Raw genomic sequence first — 18,155 nt, forward strand, 5'->3', positions numbered from 1 at the left:
TTTCAGAAGGTTATCACCTTTTTTTACTAAGAAGGAAGGATAGCAAAAGTTTCAGTGATGTTGAGAGCATCTTTGGTTAGCATACATTCATTTGGGAATTGCATTATATCCCACTATCTCTAGAACACTGTATGAGTTGTGAAAGAGAAATACCAGTCCATGAAGAACAAACTATTGAATGAGGAAAATGACATTATTATAAGGAATTAAAACTATAATGTCAAGCTGAAAACCTTCAAATATTCTAATTGTTTTTCTCTTTAAAGCATTGAGGAGCAGTAATTTTATCTACATATTTTAAAATATTGAATTTAAAAAATACTGAGTTAAAAACAAAAGTTTTCTCTACAAAAGTCTATGTTGGTAAAGCACAACCAATTTGACTGCTGCCTGGCCTTGCTGGTGTCTTCCTCACTCCTGTTAGACAGACTGTTTGATGGAGGAAAACAGCAGGAGCAAAATACCATGTACATTTTGGGAAAGTGCTTAGATCACATAGTCAAGACCTAACTTGATCTCAAGTGTATTCTCATTTGTATTGTCAACTGTGACTTGTGTCACTTTTTAATTTGCGGTTGATAGCTTCATTTGGCAGCCAATCTTCCATTCAAAGATCAATACATACATCATCCAGTCAACAGTTATTATGTGGAACTCTGTAAAAATAATGAAATAAAATAGCTATCATTTTTTAAAATGTATATTTATTTTGAGACAGAACAGGGGAGGGGCAGAGAAAGAGGAGGAGACAGGAACTGAACCACCCGGGTGCCCCAAAATAGCAGTCATTTTGTATTGCTTTCTATATGGCAATGTAATCACACTTATTACTTCATTTTAGTTCTGTACATTATGAAGAAGGTTTTATTGCCCTCATTTTACTGATGAGGAAACTATGGTTCAAAAGTTTAAGTAACTTCTCAGGGACTCCTGGGTGGCTCAGTAAGTTCAGCAGCAACTCTTGATTTCGACTCAGGTTATGCTCTCACAGTTTGTGAGATCGAGCCTTGCATCGGGCTCTGTACTGACAGCATGGAGCCTGTTTGGAATTGTCTCTCTTTCTCTCTTTGCCTCTCCCCTACGTAGTCTCTCAAAATAAATAAACATTTTAAAAAAACAAAGAGTGGAAGCAATTCTCCCAGTGTTACACCCAGAATCAATCCCAGACCTGGAGGTCTGTTTCATCATAAAGACAAACTTTCTACAGTGCCATGGGACCATTACCTTCTCTTTAGCTTCCTGGTTCAATGAATCCCGCTGTTCCAACAAGTGCGCTTCAAAGTATTAAGGATAGATAAATAGAAATAGAGAAGATTCCTCTTTTAAAACATTTTGCCAGCTGTCAGGATCTCACTGAATATAAATTCTATCAATATTTAGCCTTTTTAAAAAAATTTTTTAATATTTATTTATTTTTGAGAGAGAGAGAGAGAGAGAGGCAGAGAGACAGAGACAGAGCACGAGTGGGGTTAAGGGCAGAGAGAGAGGGAGGAAGACAGAATCTGAAGCAGGCTCCAGGCTGAGAGCTGCCAGCACAGAGGCTGACATGGGGCTCAAACTCCAGAGCCAAGAGATCATGACTCGAGCCAAAGTGGGATGCCCAACCGACAGAGCTGGGTGCCCCTAGCCTTATTTTTAAAAAGGTTAACAAAACATAAACCCTATATCCTCAGGGCATGCCAGGAATCTTAGGGACTTTGGGTGGAAATATGAACATTCAGATAAAAGGGAAAAAACTGACCTTTATTGAAATAAGAATATTTGAGAAAAATGTTTTTAAACAGAAAAGAACTAAGAATTAGTGGAAACTAAAATCACATTTCACCCAGAAGATACAATTCTGGTTTGAAGTGTTGGAACAAAAGTGACCACAGTGGGAATTGCTCACACACATAAGAGTAACATTTACCCATTTGAATTTTCCCATAATTGTTCAGGATATTAAAAACATATTCCAAATGTTCACTACAAATTCAAAACACTGTAGATTTCTATGTTTTGGATTGCGTACATATTTTGATTCAATATAATCTTTTATTTAAATTTGGATTTTAATCTGGAAAGTGACAGACGGGTAAGTACAAAAAATTCAACATTGAAAAAATACTCAAAAATTCAAAATCCTTAGCTAATAGTAACTTAAAGGAAACATCAGCTTGAAGGTGTAGAAATAGAACAGTATCACAGGGATCTTTGTGAATGTAACTTGTTCACTGAATGTCTATGAGTGTGGAAAATAATTTTGGTTTTTGGATTAATTGGAACAATTTGGATCTGTTTTTTGTAGTCCTTGAGAAAAGTGAATTCAAAGATGAACCCCTACTTTTTCGTTTTTTTGCGGATGAGGAAATGGAAGGATCAAATATGAAGCACCGACTTATGAAACATGATTTAAAAGTAGTGGAAAATGTTATAGCCAAATCATTATTGGTAAGTTAACATGCTATATAAGTTTTCTTTTTTTATTCTGTTTAATTTGTACCTGTTTTTGTAGTTGCGTTATGAATAATGTTAATATTTTGCATTTCAGATTAAATCCAATGAAGGCAGCTATGGTTTTGGGTTAGAAGACAAAAATAAAGTTCCAATAATAAAGTTGGTAGAAAAGGGGTCTAATGCTGAGGTAATGTAAATTAGCATTTTTATTTAAAAAATATAGAAGTTCCAAACAAGTTGAAATCAGCTTTTAAGTATCTTTGTTGAAAATAGTGTTACTGAATGATCTTATTCTGAAGTTCTACGAGATGCTCTTGGGATTTGTGACAGTCCATGCACTCAAAGAAACCTGGATGGAGATTTTGTAAGGATCTATAGCTATGAACTTCATGACATCCTAGGAGGCCACTGGGCTCATTCCATGACCCTGGGACTTCCCTGTGCATCTTTCTAGCTTGGAATGCTGTGGAGACTGCATCCAGTGGGGCTGTATTATGTATGTCAGATAACTCTTCCACTAGATCAAGGGCTAGGTCTTTTCTTTACCTGTCACTTTTGACTCATAAATATGACTTTCATCAGTAAAGCACATGCTTCGACTTCTTTTCTCATTAGGTTAATGCTGATTGATGTTCTCTCACCTCAAAGGAATCTCCTGATCATTTATTCATTCATTCAGAATGATTTATTTAGTACCTATTATATGCTAGGCAGTGTTCTAGTCTCTGGGAATACAGCAGTGAACAAAAGATAAAATTTCCTGTCCTCATGGAACCTACTGGGAGTGTTATATCCTAAATATATCTGATTTAAAATATTCTCACCTTGCTGCCTGGCTTGTACAATGCCTTAATCCTCAAGAAAATGTCTAAATATAAAATCTTAAATAAAGCCTGTGAGAATGAATGAAACATGGCTTTAAACTTTGAATCTATTTAAAGTTGGTAGTAAACTGCCATCCATCCTCCTATCTGCTAATGTCCAAGGTTTCTGTCTTTTACCAAAACACAGACTCATGCAAGACAATGTTTTATGTACACCACATTAATTTCAAACAAAATAACTCTGGTCAACTCATACTTGGTGGACTTGGCCAACAAATGACTATTTTTAGTAATTTTCTATGAGAAGGAAATGTTTTTCCCAGACATTTTCTGAGGGTGTTCTTAGGGCACAGCTTCATCTGTCTATGCCATTAATTAAATATCCTCTGCCAGGTTTTCATCATTTAGCTGATAATCAAAGCAGCATGTAGTTTATAAGCAGTAGAACTGGTTAAGAATGGTGGCCTGGTTGGAGAGATAATGTCTTCCTTGTCATCTTTTCAGCCTCGGGCAGTCTGTGCTTTTTGGAGCTCTTTTTGTTGAGTTCCAGGCCATTCCTCTCCTGCCCTGAAGATACTTCTGCTATATCATGCTGGTGATGCATATTTGGTTGTCATTGACGGCCACATAGAGGTTGAACCTCTCTGAGTTAATTGGATATAAAAAGAAAACACAGTAAAAAAAATTAACCTAGTGTTTGATTGTAGTTTAAAGGATGAAATAAGAAAAAGAACTATAAGATACAATAGAAAGAGGGTCACAGGAGGAGTACAAAGTTAAAACATAGAAGAAAGGGGGTGGGTTTCAGTACAAATGGGTGATCAAATTTAAAACTATGTCAAAGAGAATGATAAGTGTGTTATCTCCCCCACAGTTCTGTTGTGTGAAGTTGTATAAAAACATTGCAGGTGTGTTAAAATGTCAAAAATCTGTATGTTCTGGGTCTTTTCAGTTTCTAATTCTGTGAAAAAAATAGATTCCTTATTAAAATATAATTTTTTTTTTTTTGCTATTTCTCTCTTAGATGGCTGGCATGGAAGTTGGGAAAAAGATTTTTGCTATTAATGGTGACCTAGTTTTTATGAGACCTTTCAATGAAGTGGACTGCTTCCTGAAATCATGCTTAAACAGCAGAAAGCCACTAAGAGTTCTTGTGAGCACAAAGCCAAGGGAGTAAGTTGTATGATTCATGTGGGATTTTTTAAAAAATTATACAAAAATGAATAAAATAGAAAATTTAAGTACACGTCAAGAATTAAGTATCTTGTTGCTTAGAACATTTAAACCTTACCAGCATCACTAATACTGGTATTTAAATGTTGGGAAAAACTGCTTTGCTTATAATACTAATGCTTGCTACTCAAATCAGGTAGTTTCAGTGGAAATAATGCTTTATTTTTGTGGCCCAAATTTTCCTGGTCTGGGTTGGGCTGACTTTGATTATAAGTGAAGAAAATTAGTAGAACAATTGATAATAAAGAACTGCATTCCCCATGTTCAGCTCTAAGAATTTCAGGTCTATGAGTTGGTTGATACCATTTATCATTAAATGTTTATAAGAAATGGTGAAGTTGGTGAAATACACTTGTGTGTGTGCACTTGTACTTAGTAATATGTCCATTCTTTAAAAAAAAAAAAGGTCTATCCATCTACCTATGATTAGAAAAAAATCATGTTGATTATAGCAAATTTAGAGGATAGAGTTTTCTAAATAAAGACATGTTTCTTATAATCATATCACCCATAAATAACCATTGTTATTTTTTGAAATTCAGACAGTTGATTTTTCTAAGTACTGATGCAGATTTACACAATCCTATGTTTATAAAATAGGATTGTGCTTTATAATCTGTTTTAAATTTTTTTTAAACTTTTATTTATTATTATTGAGAGACATAGAGACACAGAGTGTGAGCAGGGGAGGGGGAGAGAGAGGGGGTGAACAGAAACTGAAGTAGGCTCCAGGCTGTGAGCTGTCAGCACAGAGCCTGATGCGGGGCTCGAGCTCAAAACTGCGAGATCATGACCTGAGCCGAAGTCAGTCGCCTAACCAACTGAGCCACCCAGGTGCCCCTATAATCTGTTTTTAAAATTAATAGGGTATTATGTATATTCTTGGAAGATGTTGGCTTTTCTTCTACAAATCACTTCTGGTCTAGTGTTCCTGTGTCACATTTCCATGATTTGTTTAACCAAGTAATTAATCAATATAATGCATATCAAGGTCTAAGTATCATGTCTATTTAAAGTACTATGATTATATCAAAATTACTGTTTAAAATGTAATTATATCATTCGTTAATAGTGATAAACAACTTCATTAATTTTCAGGTAAATGAAGATTACCACTTTAAAAACAAAAGGTTTATTTTAACTGCTTAAGAAAATATTCTTAGTATGTATAGTATAGTATTCTTCCCTGCCTAAATATATATATATTCAGCAATAGCTGGCAGCACTCTTTATCTTAGGAGTTGAAATGTGATGCAATGAGCTAGATTCTGTAGCATTAAGTCAGCCAGGTTGCTGCTAAAACTTACCAAGGAAAGAGTGAGATGACTCATTAAAATTACTAATTTAGGAAGACTTTGGGCTGGAGGGCAGAGAATAACCATAACAATGTCTTCTCTCTAAACCTAATTTTGATCTATTACTCCCCCTTTATCCAACCCTGTCTGGGATAAGGCTCACCTAGTTGCTTACCTCTGGACACTTTGAGGACGCTTAAAAGGAAAAGGGCAGACTAGAAGGGTATAACGGAGTAATAGTCCAAAACAGTCATTAGAAAACATAAAGGTCCTCCCCATGGCCCTACTACCCCCTGACTTAACCCTGCAACTACTGATGCACTGGTCCTAGACATTTCAGCAGTCAGATCACTTCAGAAGCCCTCAACTTTCAGACTAAGTAGATAGGGGCAAATCGTCACTCCCAGTACTAGCCACTAGATGAGCAGCATTGGAACCTGTGTCCTCTGACTTCTTCCTTCAGTGTTTGTCATACAGTATCTGGAACCCAGTATTTCTGGTCCAGGTTCAAGCTTCTCTTCCACAACTTGCTTGCTTATTGTGTTGCTTCAACACCCCCATCCATCTATTAAAAAAATGGAGATGAGAAGAGTACCTATGTCATGAAGATGCTAAGAACATTAAATAAATTTAGGTTAATAAAGAACTTAGTTATCTGTTCAGCACATAGTGTATACTCCAGTGATGTTATCTGTCATGCTTACCTATTCTCTCATTTCATTTTTTTTTCACTGCTTATTTATTACATCAGGAGCCTATCTTATATTTTGTTTCAAAACTATTTTAAGGATATTCATCTTTTATCTTTTACTTTTAATTTGCTTGAAATTGATAGCTTTTCCTTTATGTCTTATGCTAATATAAGATTCCTATAAATCATTCTGTCATATTTTCTTACAATAGCTACTTATACTTGATGTAGTCTCCAGTCTGGGGGTAGAAAAGGCAAAAATATGAGAGGTAAATACAAATGAAGTCTTGCTTTGAATCTAGCTGTATTTTACACTTGATAGCATCAAAGAGTTTTTCAAAAAGCTTTGTAGCAGATTATTTAGTGCACTTACTTCCTCCAAGAAACAGAATGTTCCTTTTGTATGAATTTAATTCTTCCTTTAATAGACAATATAGTGGTCACAGCAGGGAAGCGTATTTTCCAAAGATCATTTTATGAAGAGAGTCCCAGAATAAGACCAAAATGCATTTCATAGTGTTTTGTACAAAAGTTTTAAAGAAATATATAATAATCTTGAAGATTAGAGTCAACCTTCCCTAGCAATATTAGAAGGATAGAAGACCTTGCTCAGAAAGAACTGAGAGACTGTTATGAATTCCTCACAATCCAAAAGCAATAATAACTTACCATGGCCTGAAAGCTCTAGGTCATTTCAGCAAAAGTGAAATCTCATTCATAATATATAAAAGCATGGGCTACTTCTATGTTTTTGTTTCACACTTAGAAAATGTATTTATTCCTTTTTCTTTTCCTTAGTTATCTTCCATTTTCATGTGTCTTTTTTTTTCTTGAAAGATACTAGTAACAAAGTGCTATTCAAGGGAAGTGCATAGAGCCTTTTACACCAAAAAGTATATAATTAAGGATAAAGGACAAATCAGTTCTTTGACCTATACTCCAGCAATGCACAGATCACTTCTTAGTATATAATCTAATTCATAATAATACTTTCAAGTTTTCCTAGAATAGACAGTTCACATTTCTATCACCGATGCTGGTGTGCCTGCCTAGGTTATATTTCAGATAGCAGTACCAGGCTCTGCCATGAGGTGTAAATGCTGTACGTTTGTGGCTTTCTCTAGTGTTCTAGACACAGTGTTGCCCAAACTGCTCCAGTGGCTATTTTATAAGCTCTAAGTAAGTTCCACTGTATGTAACTTCAGACTATGTCTAACGTGCCCTTGAAGGGCTGCCGACATTTATTGCATGATTAATTCATCATCTTTTGGAAAACAATTTTACTTCTTGGGCATAAGGGCTATCCATCAAAATTTATTGCATTGTGTTCATTTGTCTTTGCTCTGGACTGCAATTTACGATACTCATTTTTATTGTTATGATGTTCTGCCTTATCTCATGTTCTCTGCTTTTCATTGTTGCTCTCTGATCTCTGGCTTCCTTCTGTGGAGTAGCTCACTTCTTAGTACCAAACTGGATATCCCTCACTGGTTGTCCTAACAGTTTACTCCTCTTCTCCTTTCCTTCATCTTCTTTTCCGTGGGGATTCGTTGAAAATATTTCTTTTGTTATTCAGGTTCTCCTTTTGATGTACTTTTCTTTCAAAATTTCACTGAGTAAATGCTAAAGTTAATCACATTCTTAAATTATTTTGGTGTAATGTTTGACACATCTTTTTAACTAGCTTTTTGTTGTTGTTCTTTGATGAAGTTCCCAACGGGTAGAAATGTATTAATTCTGTGTTTCTTTTATTACTTTTAACAAAGAAGTGTCACAGTGCACTGTCTTCTTTATAACAGTAAACTAAGGAGAGAAGCTTCCATTTTATTGAAGTGACTACTAGTTCATAGCATGGTGCAGGGCAGTTAACAAAGATTTCTCTTTTAATCTCCACTGACACCCTGCAAAGTAAGTTTTACCATCATCTTTTTGTGGAAACTCAGGCTCGGAGAAGTGAAGGCGTTCATGCAAGTTATTCAACTATCTAGTGACTTAAATGAGGATTCAGAGCTAGTTTTGTCTGACCCTAGAGCCTGTTCCTTATTCACCACCATGCAAATGACTGTGCTCAGTTGAGGAAGTCTTTCGTGCTTGGCTGCTGTGTGCCTTTGTGAGAGCATGCACCCTTTTTGTCTCCTGGTTTCTAGCCCAGTCAGTGTCTTTTACACAGTAGACCTTCAATACATATTTATTGAAAGAATGAATAAAGGAATGGACACTATTGTTTTAACCAATTGTGTGGCATGTGAAAGTCTTCTCACCTTGTTTTCTGATTGATTTTAGGACAGTGAAGATCCCAGATTCAGCTGAGGGACTTGGATTCCAGATCCGAGGATATGGCCCATCGGTTGTACATGCAGTAGGAAGAGGTGAGAAATCCATCCTGTAAAAACAGCTTTTTAGAATGTATGGATATTGCTTGCTAAACAAAAATATATTCAAAACGTGCATGCTCATGTTGTTATGAAGTTTCTCAATCATATTTTTACTTGATTAGCTCAATGGTAATATGTTCCTAAAACAATATTAAAAAAAAACTCTTAAAAATCGGGGCACCAATTGAGTATCCAACTCTTGGTTTTGGCTTTGATCATGATCTCATAATCTGTGGGTTCAAGCCCTGTGTCGGGCTCCACACTGGCAGCGTGTCTGTGTGGGATTCTTTCTCTCCCTCTCTCTCTGCCTCACCCCCCCACCCCCGTCAAAATAAATAAATAAACTTTAAAAAAGAAAAAAAAGAAATGTGGAATCTTAGGACCCACGCAGGACATACTGAGTCAGAATCTACATTTTAACAATACCCTCAGATGATTTGTATGCACACCCAAGATTGATAAGCTCAGCCCTAGAATAATGCTCTAATAACTTCTATTTTGTCATGACCTAACTTCCTGACGTGCTAGTCTGTGTTTTCAGCTGTGCTTCTTCACTTCCTATTTTAGTTTTAGCCCATTGCTGTAGACATCTCTCCTCATCTTCCACCCATGTCTCCACAGTCTGTCTTATAGTGTTATCATGGACTTGACTGGAACGTACGGTAGACATTGATAACCTTCATATTAATTGAGCTTTTCTGTGGCATTTGTTTAAACTGACTACTCCTGTTTGCTGAAAATGTTCATCTCCTGATTTCTAAGTTGGCACTTGTCAGATTTTTCTCCTCTGCCAGCTCCCTTCATCTGTCAACCGCTTAACTGTTGGCTCCCTCTTTTCTTCTCTAGCTTCTTGTTCTCTGTAAGAAATCTTATTGATCCTGTTCCTGGAGATTTTTAAATCTCTATCTCCAGCTTAGATCTCTTTCCTGAGTTCCATAGTCTAGATTTCTTTCTTTCTTTATTTCTTTACTTACTTACTTTTTAATGTTTATTTATTTTTGAGAGAGAGAGAGAGACACAGAGCGCGAGTAGGGGAGGAGCAGAAAAAGGGGAAGACACAGAATCAGACAGCAGGCTCCGGACTCTGAGCCATCAGCACAGAGTCTGACACCCGGCTCGAACTCAGGGGTGGTGAGATCATGACCTGAGCCGAAGCCAGATGCTTAAACAACTGAGCTACCCAGGCACCCCTAGATTTAATTATTGATTAAAACTCTCGCCTAAATGCCCCTTTGGCACCTTACAACTCAGTATTATTTCCAAGTGAACTTTCCATCTATTCTCTGAACTTGCTTTGCCTTCTGTATCATTTATTGAAATGACTCTATTTACTCAGCACTGAGTCCAAAAGCAGAGGAGTGATCCTAGGGACTGTAGCCTCTTCATGAACTCCATCATGAGACATCAAATACGTGATCTCATTCTCCCCTTTTGTAACAAATGCTACTTTAGTTCTAGCCTGGAACATTGCAGTAGATGCTTGTTGTGATTTTGATTTTTGACTTAAATTCCAATGATTCGTCCTTGGTTCTGGGGGTCATGTCACTTCTCTGCTTAAAATTCTCAAATGCTTTTCCTCGTGCATAGATAGTAAGGTTGAGGCTGTTAGGTGTTCACATAAAGTATGCAGGCACTTAGAAACCTGGCTCCTCTTGACTCTCCAGAGTCTTCACCCACACTCCCATTTTAAGCTCATACCAACTGCTCACATGCTCCCAAATGTCCAGGTTGTTTCTCGACTCAGTGCCTTTTTTTAGGCTATTTTCTCAATGGGGAGTGTCTCTTTTCCCTCCAAGACCTACTTTAATCCAGAAAAACCACTTAGTATTTCTGGGAGTGAATGTTAATGAGAAGAAAAATACATACTGTCTTCTTGAATATAAATTATGTTCTCTAAAATGTTTAATAATTCCTTCATGGGAGAAATTGCTTACAAAGAGAGGCTCTTCTAACATAAATTTTGTAATCATTTGTATTAATTATATTCATTGTATTTATTAATGGTGCTGCATAAGTGTTGATCGGCTCAGAACATCATATAATAATAATTGAAAGTTTCTGAAAATTTTAACTCACTGGAGCAATATGCCACTTCCATATTTAAGTTTATATCTATGCAAATAAATGGACAGTTGATGTTACCTGATTAATTTTATTCTCCACAAATTCTGTGGTTCCTTGACCCTTTGTAGATATCCTGAATGCTTATTTTACTTAGCAAAGCCAGTCAATGGTAGTTGCTAATTGGCTGATTTTTTTAAAGAATTTCTTTTAACTGTTCGCATTTTTAAAAATGAAAGTGAATATAGAATTGATGAATAATTATATTTTACACCTGAAACCAATATAATGCTATGTGTTAATTATAGTTGAATTTAAAAAAATAAAAAGAAATAAGACTGAAATTTATAAACTATTACAAATTTCAAAAATGTCCTTGCAATAAATGTTACTGAGAAAAATAAATGAAAGTGAATACTTTTCTAATATTTAGAGATTTTTATAGAGTAAAGAAAGGTAAATAGGGCATACATTTCTGGCTTTCTCATTTTGCTTTTATATTTGTATATGTAGAATATTAAGACTGATGAGACATTTGAAAGGGAAAATAACTGATTAGCATTGTAAAGGTCACTTTAAAATATCCCTTCAGGGGTGTCTGGGTGGTTCAGTTGGTTAAGCGTCCAACTCTTGCTTTCAGCTCTGGCCATGATCTCTCGGTTTCATGAGTTTGAGCATCGGGCTCTGCGTTGGCAGCACGGAGCCTGCTTGGGATTATCTCTCCCTCTCTGCCCTTCCCCCATTCATGCTGTTTCTGTCCTCTCAAATAAATAAGTAAACTTAAAAAAATTTGAAAAAATATCTAAAGTATTCCTTCAAACTAATTCTCAGGGGTATGAGAGAATATTCTGTTAGTCACTGTTTGAATGGCCAGATTAAAAGTAGAAAAATTTTGAGAAGGCATTACTATCAGAACCAAGTTTATCAAGAACATACTAGCTAGATCTCTTACTATGTTTTAAAATGGCTTTCCATATTGTATATGTGATAAAAATGAATCTCATTCCTAAAGTTATTTTTTTGGCCATTTTCTCATTTTTATTTGAAGGGACTGTGGCTGCAGCCGCTGGTCTTCACCCTGGACAGTGTATTATCAAAGTAAATGGTATCAATGTCAGCAAGGAGACACATGCCAGTGTCATTGCACATGTCACAGCTTGCAGGAAATACAGGAGACCAGTGAAGGTAAGCTGCCCTTTGGCTTATCTGGGTCTCGCTGCAAACTTGCAGAGAAAGCCCAGGGGAGGACACAGGATGGTTTCTACTTTTAGGTTCACATTTAAGCACATCATTGTAAATCTCATGATGATTGTTTTATCTGCATAATTAATCATGATCAATTCTGCTTAAATGATTGCATTTTATTGTTTCAGTATTATCACCTGTTTAACAAGTGCTCTGGGGTGTTTTCATTTGCATTATGATATGAGTTTTCAGATACCTAAATGTTTATCACAATGAAATCCAAAGGTTTGATTTGTTTTTTTGACCCTTGCTATTACTTTAGAATATGTAATGGTCCTTGTGTGTCTGTGAAGGTTTTTTTAGGGTCTGTGATTGAGTTTTGTATATATTTATTTAAGTTACTGGATTTAGCTCTTTAAAGAAAATACCAAAATGTACTTGTCATTGCTTAAAATTCTAACCACTATCCTCTGATTAAATTTCAAGTGCCGTAGAAAAATAAAATTAGAATCCAAATTTATAAGCAAAGCTCATCCCATGAGGTACAAGTGAATATTGGGCTATAAGAGAAAATTCTCTCAAATTAATCAACTAAATGCAAAAGCAACTTTAGAGGAGAGGCTTTGTATTTTTTCTGCCATACGCAGTCAGGTACTCTTCCAGATTTGAGAATATGACTTTTGTCCAAACCAGAAAGAGCAGTGGTTATTTTCTCATAGGCCAGGACTGACAGCCTATAAAATACTGAACCTACAAGAAACTGAGCTCCTCAATTTTGCTTGTTAATAAGGTCAAACTAGCGTAGCAAATTGGAATTCACGCATAGATTCATAGGTTATTCTGGTTGGCAATAGTTTAACAAATATTTATTGAACTATATCATTGAATGAATTTTTTAAAAAGACACTTCTGAAATTATCAAACCTTTCCCCTTCAATCAGAATTTTAACAAGTAGCCAAACTGATTTGAGTTTCATTCCTTTTCATTTTCCTTGACAGTCTTCCTAGAGAGAAGTTGGTTAGTAACATGATTAAGAAAAGCAATAAACAGAAAAATTCACTCAGTGAGTAACATGCTGTATCCCATATCCATTGCCACAAAACAGGCTGTTCCAAAACTTATTGGCTTAAAACAACAGTGATTATTTCTCTTGATTCTGCGGGGTGACTGAGTGTTGGCTCCTGTGAAGGCACTGATATAGCAAAGTTTTGCATGGAACAGCTGGGCTCTGCACCTCCCCTCCTCATGGCCTTCCACTCCAGAGCTCCTCCACATGGCCCCCTTTTCCAGTCTAGCAGATTGTCCTTCCTGCATGGCGTCTGGATTTCAAGAGGGGATATTATAAGCGATCAACTGTATTTACATCATGCTTGGAAAAATCAGATCCCATGACCAAGCCTCAGGTCAGTGTGGGAAGGAGCTACACCAAGGTGTGGATACCAGAGTGTGTGGTTCCTTAGGGACCACAACAGGCTACCAAGATGTATTTGAATGATCAGATGTTAACTAGCATTGTAACGATGTATAGCAATATAATAATTAAACACAGTTGTGAAGTTAATACATGCAAAAATGGAGAATGGAAATTGTAGTGCACTTCAGTAGTGCAGTTCAATTTATCATCTTACCTAAGAAAGGAATAAACTTTCAAGTGATGGAAAGCTGAAAGCATTTACTTGGTAGCCATTTCCTCTCTCTCATTTATCTAGATAAGACTGCAAATGCTATTTTAATTAAAAATAGGATGAGTTATGATATGGAAGGGTAAAAATATAGTTACATCATTTGGGAACGCAATGAAGTGAAAGATGTTCTTTCAACTTTCTTATTGGTTTGATTCAAAAAAACATTAATTGGATCAAAATATAGGTGGTAGGAGAGCATTTAAATGGTTTATATCCTGATAAATGATTGATTCTTCAGAAAACTGTCCATCTAACATTTATTTATTTAAAAATGGAATTTAAATTTTACTTTAAGATATACTTGAGGCATTTTAAGTAAGACACTTGGGAAATACATCTTATTTACAAACATCTTTGGAAGGGATGCTTGCTTGGCTCAGTCAGTTGAGCATCCAGCTCTTGATTTTGGTTCAGGTCATGGTTTCACAGTTCGTGGGTTCAAGTCTTGAGTCAGCCTGCACACTGACAGCACGGAGCCTGCTTGGGATTCTCTTGCTCTCTCTCTCTGCCCCTCCCACGCTTGCTTGCATGCTCCCTCTCTCAAAATAAATAAATTGAAACAAAACTCAGAAACATCTTTGGAAGATAAAATTTCAATCCTAAAAAATTAGTTTGTTAAGCAATATAATTGCCATTGACTTTTTATTAGTCTCGTATGTTGATTTTCTTTCTCTTTCAAATTTGGTTATCTTTAAAAAAACTAGAAGAATAAGTAAGATTGTCAATCCTCCTAAAGCAGGTTTATGAAATGGATATACATTTTAAGAAGCACTAATATTTCTAAGGTTTCTTTTCCCCTCCTCATTCCAGCAAGACTCCATACAATGGGTTTATAATAGCATTGAGAGTGCTCAAGAAGACCTTCAAAAGGCTAACTCTAAACCCCCAGGAGATGAAGTAGGGGATGCATTTGACTGCAAAGTAGAAGGTGGGTTCCTTCTTTTCCTCCTTGATAATGGTTTAAAGTGTCAGGATTCGCTACTGATGGCCAAGAAAGAATTCTTGAGACGTCTTTAGTGTAAAAAGGTGGTTTTACTAAAGCATGGAGACAGGACCCATGAACAGAAAGAGCTGCACTGTGACTGTGAAGAGTGATTATATATACCTTCAGTTTGGGAAGGGCTTAGGGATAGCTTACATCTCTGAGGTATTTTGGAAACATGGTTTCCAGGACCTTGAGGGGCTAGCTGCTGTTAGGAAAAGGTCATTTATTTACCATTCAGGAAAAATTCAGTCATGAGACCCTTCGGACGTATATCAGTGGGGCCATAAGCTTGGAATATGATTGCTAACCTGTATCTTGGGCAGGAGGAGGGTAAAGATAAAAGAAGCTTCCAAAGGAATTTATTTATTTATTTATTTATTTATTTAGCTTATTTATTTATTTATTTATTCATTTATTTATTTATTTCAATATATGAAATTTATTGTCAAATTGGTTTCCATACAACACCCAGTGCTCATCCCAAAAGGTGCCCTCCTCAATACCCATCACCCATCCTCCCCTCCCTCTCACCCCCCCCATCAACCCTCAGTTTCTTCTCAGTTTTTAAGAGTCTCTTATGCTTTGGCTCTCTCCCACTCTAACCTCCTTTTTTTTTTTTCCCCCTTCCCCTCCCCCATGGGTTTCTGTTAAGTTTCTCAGGATCCACGTAAGAGTGAACACATATGGTATCTTTCTCTGTATGGCTTATTTCACTTAGCATAACACTCTCCGGTTCCATCCATGTTGCTACAAGGGCCATATTTCATTCTTTCTCATTGCCATGTAGTACTCCATTGTGTATATAAACTACAATTTCTTTATCCATTCATCAGTTGATGGACGTTTAGGCTCTTTCCATAATTTGGCTATTGTTGAGAGTGCTGCTATAAACATTGGGGTACAAGTGCCCCTATGCATCAGTACTCCTGTATCCCTTGGGTAAATTCCTAGCAGTGCTATTGCTGGGTCATAGGGTAGGTCTATTTTTAATTTTTTGAGGAACCTCCACACTGTTTTCCAGAGCGGCTGCACCAATTTGCATTCCCACCAACAGTGCAAGAGGGTTCCCGTTTCTCCACATCCTCTCCAGCATCTATAGTCTCCTGATTTGTTCATTTTGGCCACTCTGACTGGCGTGAGGTGATATCTGAGTGTGGTTTTGATTTGTATTTCCCTGATAAGGAGCGACGTTGAACATCTTTTCATGTGCCTGTTGGCCATCTGGATGTCTTCTTTAGAGAAGTGTCTATTCATGTTTTCTGCCCATTTCTTCACTGGGTTATTTGTTTTTCGGGTGTGGAATTTGGTGAGCTCTTTATAGATTTTGGATACTAGCCCTTTGTCCGATATGTCATTTGCAAATATCTTTTCCCATTCTGTTGGTTGCCTTTTAGTTTTGTTGGTTGTTTCCTTTGCTGTGCAGAAGCTTTTTACCTTCATAAGGTCCCAGTAGTTCATTTTTGCTTTTAATTCCCTTGCCTTTGGGGATGTGTCAAGTAAGAAATTGCTACGGCTGAGGTCAGAGAGGTCTTTTCCTGCTTTCTCCTCTAGGGTTTTGATGGTTTCCTGTCTCACATTCAGGTCCTTTATCCACTTTGAGTTTATTTTTGTGAATGGTGTGAGAAAGTGGTCTAGTTTCAATCTTCTGCATGTTGCTGTCCAGTTCTCCCAGCACCATTTGTTAAAGAGACTGTCTTTTTTCCATTGGATGTTCTTTCCTGCTTTGTCAAAGATGAGTTGGCCATACGTTTGTGGGTCTAGTTCTGGGGTTTCTATTCTATTCCATTGGTCAATGTGTCTGTTTTTGTGCCAATACCATGCTGTTTTGATGATTACAGCTTTGTAGTAGAGGCTAAAGTCTGGGATTGTGATGCTCCTGCTTTGGTCTTCTTCAAAAGTACTTTGGCCATTTGGGGCCTTTTGTGGTTCCAGATGAATTTTAGGATTGCTTGTTGTAGTTTCGAGAAGAATGCTGGTGCAATTTTGATTGGGATTGCATTGAATGTCTAGATAGCTTTGGGTAGTATTGACATTTTGACAGTATTTATTCTTCCAATCCATGAGCACGGAATGTTTTTCCATTTCTTTATATCTTCTTCAATTTCCTTCATAAGCTTTCTACAGTTTTCAGCATACAGATCTTTTACATCTTTGGTTAGATTTATTCCCAGGTATTTTATGCTTCTTGGTGCAATTGTGAATGGGGTCAGTTTCTTTATTTGCCTTTCTGTTGCTTCATTGTTAGTGTATAAGAATGCAACTGATTTCTGTACATTGATTTTGTATCCTGCAACTTTGCTGAATTCATGTATCAGTTCTAGCAGACTTTTGGTGGAGTCTATCGGATTTTCCGTGTATAATATCATGTCATCTGCAAAAAGTGAAAGCTTAACTTCATCTTTGCCAATTTTGATGCCTTTGATTTCCTTTTGTTGTCTGATTGCTGATGTCAGAACTTCCAACACTATGTTAAACAACGGCGGTGAGAGTGGGCATCCCTGTCGTGCTCCTGATCTCAGGGAAAAAGCTCTCAGTTTTTCCCCATTGAGGATGATGTTAGCTGTGGGCTTTTCATAAATGGCTTTTATGATCTTTAAGTATGTTCCTTCTCAAAGGAATTTTATATGTTAAAGTAGACTTCCAGGATCCTGTGGGGGGTCAGGCTAAGATTCCCTTTGCCCTTAGCAAAGTGTCATCATTGAGGCAGCTGAGCCAGAGGAAGGTCACTGCCTATTCCAAGGACTTGTCAATAGGCTGTAGACAGTAAGGAAGTATAATATTTCATTTGCTTTTGTTTCCCACATCACTCCTTATTTGCTTACAGTAGTATTGTTTTTTAATGTGCCTGTGCCTTGTCCCAATTATTGAAAATCTTGTATGTTCAAGCCACTTTCTTAAGTCATAATCTCCAAATAGATATTATGTGAAATATATAAGTAATAATAGTCACTAACACGTCATAGCTACTACACTTTGGCACTTTATTAAGTGTTTTACATGGAGTATCTCATAAAGGCATTAAAAAGGAAACTCTCAAAAATGTGTTTTTGTCATATCCTCATTTTAACCTAACCCTTAGCCTAAGGGACTTGCCCAAGCCAGGTTAAAATGTGTTTTCTTGTTTTGAGTTTAAATGTTGTGTAGACCTTCCTAATCCAGTGTGGTTCACAGACCAGCAGCAGCAGCAGCAGCAGCAGCAGCACCTGGAGAGATGCAGAATCCCACTCCCACCCATCTACTGAATCACAGTCTCCATTTTGACAAGATGGGATCTGTATGCATGCAAAAATTTGAAGTCCTAGTTTAGAAAGAAGGTCTATAGTCCCTTTGAAAATGCTTTCTTGATTCAAGTAACTTTTACTATATTCTAACATTAATGGTACT

At 36.7% G+C, this 18,155-nt stretch overlaps 1 protein-coding gene across 1 annotated transcript in view; it reads left to right on the forward strand.

Annotated features, from left to right (window-relative positions):
• Positions 1-18,155, forward strand: part of PREX2 (phosphatidylinositol-3,4,5-trisphosphate dependent Rac exchange factor 2) — a 291,402-nt gene that overhangs the window by 145,016 nt on the left and 128,231 nt on the right. The window contains exons 16-21 of the mRNA XM_047073746.1: positions 2,288-2,430; positions 2,531-2,623; positions 4,285-4,433; positions 8,763-8,848; positions 11,964-12,100; positions 14,597-14,714. Of these exons, the coding sequence (XP_046929702.1) occupies positions 2,288-2,430; positions 2,531-2,623; positions 4,285-4,433; positions 8,763-8,848; positions 11,964-12,100; positions 14,597-14,714 (726 nt within the window). The remainder of the gene's footprint in view (positions 1-2,287; positions 2,431-2,530; positions 2,624-4,284; positions 4,434-8,762; positions 8,849-11,963; positions 12,101-14,596; positions 14,715-18,155) is intronic.

This window comes from Lynx rufus, unplaced genomic scaffold, assembly GCF_022079265.1.
Source record: "Lynx rufus isolate CCGP_SWC_20201006 ecotype Redwood Valley unplaced genomic scaffold, mLynRuf1.p SCAF_12, whole genome shotgun sequence".
NCBI classification, from domain to species: domain Eukaryota; kingdom Metazoa; phylum Chordata; class Mammalia; order Carnivora; family Felidae; genus Lynx; species Lynx rufus.